The 10,469-nt window shown below is 40.1% G+C and overlaps 3 protein-coding genes across 5 annotated transcripts; 2 read left to right on the forward strand and 1 right to left on the reverse strand.

The window, feature by feature from the left end:
• The first annotated feature begins 263 nt into the window (after nt 1–263).
• Nucleotides 264–1,594, forward strand: LOC124156963 (THAP domain-containing protein 2-like). 3 transcript variants are annotated; one of them, XM_046531410.1, is made up of 3 exons: nt 264–516; nt 760–911; nt 1,089–1,594. In XM_046531410.1, the coding sequence occupies exons 1-3, from the start codon at nt 498–500 to the stop codon at nt 1,167–1,169; spliced, it is 252 nt and encodes an 83-aa protein (XP_046387366.1). In that variant the 5' UTR covers nt 264–497; the 3' UTR covers nt 1,170–1,594. The 3 variants fall into 3 exon arrangements, 2 of the variants coding, with proteins under 2 accessions (XP_046387366.1, XP_046387365.1); XR_006864480.1 differs by lacking the exon at nt 264–516 and adding an exon at nt 527–631; XM_046531409.1 differs by lacking the exon at nt 264–516 and having other exon boundaries at nt 639–911.
• A 4,037-nt stretch (nt 1,595–5,631) lies between these two features.
• LOC124158261 lies at nt 5,632–7,109 on the forward strand. The gene is made up of 5 exons (XM_046533456.1): nt 5,632–6,020; nt 6,105–6,242; nt 6,331–6,496; nt 6,606–6,700; nt 7,075–7,109. Exons 1-5 carry the CDS (start codon nt 5,954–5,956, stop codon nt 7,107–7,109), a joined length of 501 nt encoding a protein of 166 aa, XP_046389412.1. The 5' UTR covers nt 5,632–5,953.
• A 1,112-nt stretch (nt 7,110–8,221) lies between these two features.
• LOC124158262 (protein ALP1-like) lies at nt 8,222–9,786 on the reverse strand. Its single transcript, XM_046533458.1, has 4 exons — nt 9,479–9,786; nt 9,123–9,354; nt 8,705–9,045; nt 8,222–8,627 (listed from the first exon to the last, which is right to left on the reverse strand). The coding sequence occupies exons 1-4, from the start codon at nt 9,784–9,786 to the stop codon at nt 8,303–8,305; spliced, it is 1,206 nt and encodes a 401-aa protein (XP_046389414.1). The 3' UTR covers nt 8,222–8,302.
• Between the last annotated feature and the right edge of the window lie 683 nt (nt 9,787–10,469).

Consider the following 10,469-nt stretch of genomic DNA (forward strand, 5'->3'; position numbering starts at 1 on the left):
GAAAAGGCGTGCAGATAGGAGAGAGGAATGAAGAGCCGCGTCTAACCAATTTTATGAATTTTCACTGATGATGATGAAACCGATATCCAAATTTTCATCCCATCGGTTAACCAAGTCGATTCCTGTGAACTAGGTAGGATTGCATGAGCCATGGAGATTCACTCTATATGTACTTAAGACCAGGGTGATTCTCTTACCCTAATCTTGCAGAATATATGATCTAATAGCGAAAGGCGAACAACAAGATAGGTACTTACTTTCCTTCCTCCGCCATTCGCCTCAAAAGGCTACTACGATGGACTCTCCGCAAGAGAAAAAGTCAGCCCATCATCAAGACGAAAGTATAATCGCAAGTGGTCCCCGCTGGCTGCTCTTCTCTTGTTTTGACGGGCAGACGCACACCAGTGCAACTTCCTATGCCCGCCGTACAATTTTGGTGGCAGGTTTTTGAGGCTGCGGAATTTTAACGAACTACGAGCGCTACTTGTCGTCTACCCATGCTTTGTATGTGGCTCGGTAAGTTCACGTGCGTTTAAGCGAGTTATTTGCACTTGAAAAATATTTAATTGAGTTCTTCAGCGTTTTTTTGTAATTCTAAACGCTAAAGTAATTCACTGTGTGGATTTCACGGGTGAGGGAGGAGCTAGTTCGCTTAATTTTCGGCGATATTTGAAATGCCACGAAGCTGTGTCGCACCAGGGTGTACTGAGGGGTATGGCTCTAAAAAGTCTACCTTCTCATTTTTCTCTGCTCCCAAAGATCCTGTTAAGAGGAGTAAATGGCAAGCTGCAATACCAAGGGTAAACTTTGAGTTGAAGGCAGGGCAGGTACTGTGTGAAAGGCATTTCATGCCCCACGACATCGTCAGGAAGAAGCAGTTGAAAGATGGCAATGGCAAAGTCGTCAAGGAGGTAAGTAAAGGCCCAGCTTAAATAAAATAATTTCATTAGTATCAACGAATACATTTAATGGGTTATTTCGCGATTTCATTATAAGTGGAATTTAGATGTTCTAAATTGACTGATGACGCTATTCCTGTGCTATTTCCGGGTTGTCCACTCAACTCTGCTCTCGTGCTTATGTTCCAGCCCCTGTTGGACTCATACACTCAGCCAGTAGCGGTCTTTGCATCAAGGGGCTCAGTCAAGGGAGAAACCCGTAACATGTAATTTTATTGCCTTGTGATTGACTGATGTTTGAATGTTCCCTATTTACAGATTCATCTGTTTATCAGCAATATCTGTTAAGAAAATGACTTCAGTATGTTTTCGGTGCCAAAGTGGTGTTATATTAAGACGGTTCATCTGTGGAGAAAATTATTGGATATAAGTTTTCGTGTGGCAGTGATGTTCTTTGATAGGTGCCAGTAATGACTCAGATTGGAAGATTTTTATGTCGTGAATTGGAAACTTAGCCACAATGAATGTGCAGATAAACTTTTAAGGGACGAGGTCATCGCAATACATACATACTTAACCCTTTTATGGAGTTTACCACTTCCCAGTATTGAGAAGGTCACATTGTTCTTTTTATTTGTTCAATCTATATCTACACATGTTTCAAAGGTATCTCCAAACCTGAATAAATTACTTAAATGCAGAGGGTATTTACTTCTTTTCATTTTGAACCAAACCTTTAATAAGATAGATATAATGAATTTATTTTTAGTATAACTCTCTTCCATTACCTAATTGAGAAATTTGTACTATTCCTCTGTTGTGACAAATATTTAGGTAATGTATCGCGTCATTTACGTAAACATCACCTTACCGTGATGAGAATCCGTTCGCTAATGTCGTAGATAATCTCCAGTATTTATTCCATTGCTTCAAGGCGTACTTTGCAGTTACAAGTTCGTAGCCTAAGGGAGAGACATACCGGCATATAATTCGCAATATTAATGTACAGGAGTGTTAGAATCCCTGCGTAAGCTCATACAGTTTACAATAAAGAATGGTTATTTAATTTAATATAATAAGATTTGGCTTTATATCTCTGGAATCCAACATATTCTCCACAAATCTTTCCTTAATTTACACGGGTTTCAATGCCCTAACGTCGTCTGCCAGGGTTAAGGACAGGTGCTGCCATTAGTTCCGACTTTCACCGCGGCCTCAAAAACATGCCACTTTTTTCTCGGGAGTAACAGCGGCTTGGGCAGACGACTCGGCGACACAAAACACTGAGAAGACCAAAGCTCGACACTGGCGACATGCGGTTGGCCAATGAGCGGAGGGAACATGAGTCACACGAATGGGGTATAGTTTCCAGGAATCATCTTCCATTCACCGTCTACTCTCGTGTGTACGTAAATCCTGATCCTATTCTGCAATAGCGGTTTACTGGGATTACTCTTATCCGATCGAAATCACACTGGGGATTATCTAGATATATTTTTCAGAACTGAATGCACTCATCCTAAGGTCAGCGAATATTAAGGGGGGAAAAGGTAAGCACTTTGTTCTTTGGGATTAGATCTACCTCAACTACGAATCCGCTTTGCAAGTACTTGGCACACAACACTAGAGATACATTGACGCGTGGATAATTCCAATATATCCAGGGCGCGAAGAAATCTCAAGCTAAAGGTCCCAATATATCCTTTGGCCTTCCGTTGTGCCTTCATCATGGTGATAATCAGCCTTACAATATCCAGGTAAAATTTACTGTTACCCACGCGCACTCAGTTTCCATAACACAACACTCGGGGGCAACGAAGAGCTGGGATTTGATGGATTAACAGTGATTACCGAGGCAATGACACATCCCAAGTCCGCAATTAAGGGAAAAATCATAATAAATATCAGATGCAGCATAGATTTACACTCCTGTAAGAGAACTCGAGAAAATTGTGTCATAGCCACAGGATACGATTATATGGAAAGAGTTCATGTGCCCTGCAAACCTCACACAATCACTGGGAGTGATGATATTGTCCCACGAAACACACGACCCCCACAAATCACGGTTTATGCTGGTGTAAATCCTTTAAACTCTATTCACGATGCGGGAAAAGCATAGTCTATATTCATCGAACTCCAAGAAAGGGGAAGTATCACTGTGCGAGAGAAAAGGCTTAACTTTCCTCTGTAGTTGTTGGAGGGACACGCGGATTCCCGGTTCGGACGACGCGCGAGGAAGAAGTGGAGGGTACACGCGAAAGAAACACACGGAAAGCGGAGCGAACTGCCCGAGAGAAACTCACATCCGACGGGTTCGAAGGCATGGCCTCGACTGTCGACTGCGGCCGAGACCCCGTAAAAGAAGGCGGGTGTGTTTGCAGAATGGGGAGAGAGGAGAAGGGGATGGAGGGAGGGTAGTGGTTCAGGAGCGTGAGGGGGCCTTCACAGTTCGGCGTTGCGTTGACGCCGCGGCTAGCGAGCCAATCAGAGCCCGACTTTGAGAATTGATGACGTCACGTCTCCAGCTCGCTGCGTCGTCGCAGAAAAACTGAACCTGTTGGATTTCCTGGCGCGTACGCAGCACTTTGACCGGGGACTACGAAAAACATGGAGAGTGAGGTAAGCAGATAAATTCACATTTTGGAGGTTTTATCTTATGAACGACGACAGAATGCGATATATGGCTTTGTATTGTGTTATATTTGACTTTCCATTTGTATTATTTGCGGGTTTTTCTGTCATTTACGTTTATTTCATCGCGGATGAATCGGTAGTAGTCCATCCTCGACGTCGAAAATTATTTTATAAGTTTTATAAGTCCCTATGACGTCGTGAGGGTTACTATAATATTTCATTGTAGTGCACTTGTTTTAAAATGCTGCTTACCTGTTTGTATTGATGAGTTTTTAATACATAACGTGTTGAGGTAACGCCGTTGCACATGTGCTTCCGACGATGACTCATTACATGTTATTCCCAGGCTAGCCACAGTTCATTTAAAAATATTTTATTCGTCTGTCTCGAACCCTTCCAATTCATCATCGATAGGCTTGCATATTATTCCTTTTATAAGGTTAAAATTCCGCACTACTCTTGTTAAGTATTTCTAGTGTTTGAAAATTTTAATTTACGGGTAATGAATTCATTCATTAATGTGCACACGAATCTCATTCGGAGTTAAAACTTGTTTGTTAGCGGGGTGTATTCTTTCTTTATTGCAAATTATGTGATGAAATTAATGCATGGGCAATGCGTTTACATTGGTACGATGCTTTAGTGACTACTGCACGTTCAAGAACGTTATTAACATTGGCAATTCCATGTAATTAGGAAACCTGTAGTTCCACTTGCACTATAAAATTTTAGTGTTTCAAAGACAGTAATCAAAATAAAAGGTTAATGAAGTAACGTAATTACTCTAGGGACATCACCGCACTTCATTAGGAATAGATATACATATTTACAGAAATTACTAAGTAATACACAGGAAAGCCGTTCAATTAATTTGATGAGATTATCATCAAATTCAGATTTAAAAGGTGTGTATAAAATATCTAGGTGTTCAGAGGAGTTTTCATTTATGATAACATACATTATGGTATCACATTGTTACTTTATTTAATGCGCACTTTTTGAACTTGAGGAAAAAGAATGAAAAGAATCAAAGTCATACCACTATAAGCTACAATCAATTATTGTTCTGTAAGTAATCATATTTTTGGTGTAGTTGGATGGCTGGTAACGAAAATAGCAAGGGGTCGAATTTCTCGTACGGATGTTTAGAATTGGGAAATTTTGGAAACTTATAAGTTAGCAAGGTCTATAAATCAGGGGATTTAATGTTATTATCATTAAGGAAGAGCATTCCAATATGCCTTTTACGAATTGAAAGAGTGTACAAATGCAAATGTTGTGCAGAAATGTTGAGTCCTGTGGCATTTTCTTAAGATTTATGGTCAAGTAATTTAAGACATTTCATTTTCTCACTTTCCAGAGTATGCATGTGGGTATCATAATATGGGTTCCCAATAACCATACCCTTCTTCCATGACCGTACCATGGAAGGAGGACACCGTACCATATTCCAAAACGTATGTAACCAAGGTAGCATAGAGAAGTGATCAGCAATTCCAACTTTTTTAATCTGCACATTCGGTTAATTAACCCCAACATTTTGTATGCTTTAATTGTAATTCATGATTGTTCTAAGTTCTTATGTTCTCACCTTTAACTTGCTTTCTCAGTTGAAGTCCAAGCGATAGATGAATGTAGCCAGGGTGTTCAGAGTTATCACTTCTTTTTCAATATAGCAGTCTGCTTTTTCATTGGCAGTGACATATGCATGATACACTTTCTTTTACTTCAATCTGGTTCCCTTAAGTATGGCTTCTTAACTTTCCCATTAGTACATCTGTGGCCACTGCTCGGGCAAGGTGCCTCGGGATGCTATTGGCAACCATGAATGCTTCCTGAATCTCACTCATGTGGATCAATTGCAGGGGAAGATATATCGATCGGGAGAGAGTAAGTTTTGGCCTGATCAGGCATTAATATCATTTTTGGGATTGATTGCACGTGTTCTTGAAAAGAAACTCATCAGCGGTATCTAATATCTGTCCTTTCTTTCAGTTATCGTCACCGATCAAATATATACGGACCAAGTGTGCCACAAGGGCAATTTGGTAGAACCTGGTGAGTGACTATATTTACAAGTGCATGTAGTTTTTATACAAATGTTGGGTAAGGTAGTTTGTAGCAGCTTCAGTTGAGAGTAAGCAGTGTCATTCCTTGCATTATCATTAGCTGGTATTAACTGTAAGTGAAACCCGTGGATATGTAGAGCCTTGATTCACATACAATATCAAAATGGTGATGTGAGTATCAGTATTCTTAAATAATGTAGTGTGAGTAATGTAAGAACACTCGTAAACATAATGTAAAATGCGAGTATTATTTTCTTAAGTAATGGTTCCTTTGTGTTTAACCTAGAAGTATTTCATAAGCCTTTAAGTAAGAATTCTAGTTATTATACAGTGCGGTTGGTTGCTGTGATGAATGAAAACAGCCTCCTTGTATTACTTGCAGGGCCCTCAACAAGCAGCAGTGGGGAGACTATTGGTGAGTTATTCCACTGAGAAACTATTTCCTTGCACATTACGTTTACGTTTGCAACAAATGACTATGTATCAATTCATTTTTCAGAGGACGACTGCCTCATTGAGGCCCTCATTATGGAGGTGCAGCAGCGACCACCACTATTCGACATTCGCCTTCCTCTCAAAGAGAGGACTCCTGAGAGGAAGGCAATGTTGTGGAGGGAGGTATACTTGGCCTTAGATGGTATGCATTGACAAACTTTCCCAAGTGTTTCTCTTGTTATTACTCTGGCAGCTTAAGTTAAAGTTCTATACATAACCAATCATTGCAGGAAAAATCCCGGAGGCAGAGCTCCCCTCAAAATTCAAAAGCCTGAGGGACAGGTATGTCAGGGAGAAGAATGTGCACCCACCCAGTGGATCAGGGGCACTGAAGAGGAAGAAGTGGGTGCACTTCGACTCTCTGACATACCTTAACAGTTGTATAAAATACAAAAAGTAAGTGTCGTCTGTCCATGGCTTTTTTCGTGTGAGCTTCACAAATAATTACCTGTACATTTTATTGAGATGACAGAGGATGTGCTTTAATTAATATCTGTTCTTATAGGACATCATGCAGCCTGGATGAGGGGAATGGAGCACGTTTCACTCCAACTGTTGGCTCGGGAGCAGTTCCTTTATCATCCCCATCCCCCAAGTCTTGTAAGTCTTGTCGTCATGGTCTTCTTTTTTTACTTTTATTTCTACAATTTGCTCCTTAGAATTGTGTTAAGTGGTAAAGTTTCTCATTGATGCTTCCAAATTCTTTGCATCTTTAATATGTCTGATTCATTTGTGGTAGCAGTTTCACAGCATCATGTTGATGCCTATTTAAGATATTACTCCGCAATTTTAAATGCATACTTCTTTATGGATCTCAAATGTGCTCAATTAGAATCAATGCCATCCTACTTAGGAGCTACATGCATTAAGACCTACCTCAAAAAGGCCATCAATATATTATTACACTGCATTTATTTCTCTGCCTGCATTCCTTTGCACAGCCACATAACTTATCATTGGCATTTGGATTTCAGCTCAACGAGGAGAATTCACTGAGAGGATTCTGTAGGAGTTGAGGGACACAAAGCCCAAAGAAAATGACGGTATCCACCACTTCTGCATGGCAGTGGCAGATCTGCTGCGGCAAAAGAAGAGGGAGGACTTGGTGGCCCTACAAATTCAGATTTTAGAAATTCTGAAATAAATTTTTATTTTGAAGTCTGGTTTATTGAGTTTATACCCTTGGCCCACAATGTTGTGAAAATATAACTATCACCATAGGCAAGTAAACAAGGACATGGTAAGTTGGACTGAAAATTTGTTGCATGTTGTGAGTGAATTATTCATCATTTCGTCTCAGCTTAAGCCGACAGTAAGAGCACTAATCCATTGGAGAGACACAGATTGCACAACTGATGTGGCCACTTTGAATTTCCTCCATACACCTCTTTCATTTAAGCATTACTGGCAATATTCTGGTTGAAATTAAGGGGTTTTTTTTCCCATTTCAATTCATACAGGCATGACACCCACCAACACTGACTTGAATAAAACTTGGTAGTTTTCATCCTTCAATGTAGGGTTGAAATAGTACAAATGTTTCCTTGGCGGTCCCTAATAATTTCATTTTCATAATGTTTGCAGCGCAGTATTCCAATGAAAGGGGTTTCCGAGGAGGGTTGTGCCTCCAGAAGTTAAAAAAAATCAAGTTCTACTTTTTGAATCCAACGTTAGTGAAAATCAGTTCATTGAAGGCAGGAGGATTTGAATTAGTAATGAAAAATGTCCTCTGAGGTATTGAAAATTCTCTCTACTCTTGTCGCATGAGTACTTTTTGCATAAAAACGTGGCTGTAGTAAGAAAGTTGCATTGTTGGCAGGAAGACTAGTATCATGACCCTCAGGTCAATTATTGGGTGGGCCGGGTAGTTTTCCACAAGTAAGATGACCGTACTGTTATTACCTTCAATTCCTTCAATGAATACCTTCTTTGGCATTATGATCATACATACATGGGAGGTTTTTAACCCCTTTAAGAGTGAGGGTGAGCCCACTTCCCAATAGGTATTATTTTATCTATTCCATTTACATTACCTCATCAGCCTTTCCCAGTAACTTAATGAAGGTAAAACCCTTCCACACAATGCAACATACCTTACCTTCTGAGCACTTGATTATATTGAATACACTAGGTACTATCTCATAGTTAGTTTACCTGGAATAAAGGAATTCATAGAAACTCAATGTAAACTTTCCAAGCAGTTTATTGCGGTTGCCAAGGTACTGCACCTTCATTACAAAAGTAACTTTTCATAATATCCCTAACCCTTGCCGCCCTCCTGGTATGATTCCCTATCCCTGCGTTTGCCACATCTGGCATTCCCTCCCCATCTTCATCGCCCACAGCTAGATAGTTTCTCTCGCCCCTTTCCTCTTCTAAATCCCTTAGGAAATTATGTAGTACTACTGCAGCCTTCACAATACCGTCCACTGTCTCTTCCGCTGCTATTATTGGCTTCCTAAGTATCCTCCACCTTTGCGCCAGCATACCGAAGGTACACTCTATGGTTTTCCTCGCCAATGACAGCCTGGAATGACAAGGTTCATCACTAATCCATTTCTTTAATTCAATTTGAGGCACTTGAGTGTGTGAATAGAAACTTACCGATAATTAAAAACCTGCTGCTCGTACGTCAATCGTCCCCTATTTCTGCCCGGATAAGGCCTTAACAAGTACTCGGTCAAGCCGAACGCCTCATCACCCACCATAAAATATGGGCATTCCTCATAATTTTGGTGGAATTTATCTGGAGGCGGCAGATTCATTTGTCCCGCCTGAAAATTCCACCCCATAATGGAGTTAGCGAAGATGCCTCCATCACTGTGGCGGCCTTGTGCCCCTATGTCCACTACAGTGAATTTATTTTGGGCATCACAAACTCCCAGGAGCACTAGGCTGTGCTGGCCTTTATAGTTATAATACTCAGATCCTGAGTTTTCGAAAGCCTGTAGGATGGAAATAGAAATTAGGAATTTTTTATTGATGCATTGTTTTTCCTCATTCCTACGTCCATATTACTTACTTGAATGACGACATGCTTCCCATCTATAGCCCCAATGCAGTGGGGAAACTTCCACCTCTCCTCAAAGTCATGGGCCAATCTCCTCCAATTCTCCTCTGTTGGAGCTAAGAAATCCCCTCTGCAGACTTCCCATAAAGCCGAACAGGTCTCCCTAATAATGCTTGACACCGTGGACAGCCCAACACGGAAACTGTAGTGAATGGACGTCATTGAGTCCCCTGATGCAAGGTACCTGGAAAAAGGAATGACATGTGTTGTGAGGCTACAAATGAAGATGTCTTCGAAAAGATAGTATTTTAGGTGAGCATTGGTGTATGCATTTATGTTTATTTTATATTTATAGTATTTATGATTACCTCAATGTGAGAGCCAAGCGATGGGGAGGAGAAAGGTAATCCCTCCTGAGTACTGCTTTCTGCAGCAAAGGCCCCACCTTCTCCAGCAACCGCTGGAACATCCACGGTCGCATTCGCAGGAAGTTGATATATTTCACCTCGTCACCCAATCTCATCTCTCGAATGAGGTTACAATAGTCTCCCTGGCGCGACCGCTCCCGACACACAGGGTGCACCTGCCATCGCCTCACCCTCCTGCCTTCCCGTCCCTCCATCAGCAACGCTACAATTCCCACGCGCCTACGATACATCTCCCATTCATAATCCATTTCAGTACAATAAAAAAATGCAATAACCTGTTTCTCTAATTTGAATAAATGTAATAACTAAAGTATGGCAAGTCTGGACACTAATCTAGAATACTACGAACCTACTATAAATATTTATTGCTACGTTAATTTAATCGCTAAGAAATGTAATGGGAGATAACAGTTAAATAAGTTACACCTAAATTAAAATTTAATCAAAATCTTTATTTCTACGCCGTAAAATTTATTGCAATCGTTAATACACTAAGCCTATCCTTACTCTACAGCTGATGAAAACAAAATACCCTAGTTAATTGAAAAAGGTATATAAACTAATACACTTACTAGCCTTCAACTGAACACAATTTTAACTTAATGAACTAGATAAACTTACTCCTACCTTAACGTACAACTAACCACAACGGAATTTCTAAGTTACTAAATTCTATAAAATAATGCACTTACTCCTACCATAACGTACAAACAATTAAAACGAAATTACTACGTTACTAAATTATATAAAATAATGCAATAACTACCCTATAATTGAACGAATTTTTAATTAATTAACTAGATTAACTTTACTCCTACCTTAACGTACAAACAATTACAACGAAATATCTACGTTACTAAATTCTATAAAATAATGCAATAACTACCCTGTAATTGAACGAATTTTTAATTAATTAACTAGATAAACCTAC

Source organism: Ischnura elegans, chromosome 4, assembly GCF_921293095.1.
Source record: "Ischnura elegans chromosome 4, ioIscEleg1.1, whole genome shotgun sequence".
Lineage (NCBI taxonomy): Eukaryota > Metazoa > Arthropoda > Insecta > Odonata > Coenagrionidae > Ischnura > Ischnura elegans.

Coding starts and splice junctions, on each gene's coding strand:
- LOC124156963 (XM_046531409.1), top strand. CDS start 675: ATGCCACGAAGCTGTGTCGCACCAGGGTGTACTGAGGGGTATGGCTCT. Junction 912..1,088: donor ATGGCAAAGTCGTCAAGGAG/GTAAGTAAAGGC, acceptor CTTATGTTCCAG/CCCCTGTTGGACTCATACAC.
- LOC124158262 (XM_046533458.1), bottom strand. CDS start 9,786: ATGGATTATGAATGGGAGATGTATCGTAGGCGCGTGGGAATTGTAGCG. Junction 9,355..9,478: donor CGCTTGGCTCTCACATTGAG/GTAATCATAAAT, acceptor TCCTTTTTCCAG/GTACCTTGCATCAGGGGACT. Junction 8,628..8,704: donor CAGCAGGTTTTTAATTATCG/GTAAGTTTCTAT, acceptor TTGTCATTCCAG/GCTGTCATTGGCGAGGAAAA.
- LOC124158261 (XM_046533456.1), top strand. CDS start 5,954: ATGAATGAAAACAGCCTCCTTGTATTACTTGCAGGGCCCTCAACAAGC. Junction 6,021..6,104: donor CAGCAGTGGGGAGACTATTG/GTGAGTTATTCC, acceptor TTCATTTTTCAG/AGGACGACTGCCTCATTGAG. Junction 6,701..7,074: donor ATCCCCATCCCCCAAGTCTT/GTAAGTCTTGTC, acceptor TTTGGATTTCAG/CTCAACGAGGAGAATTCACT.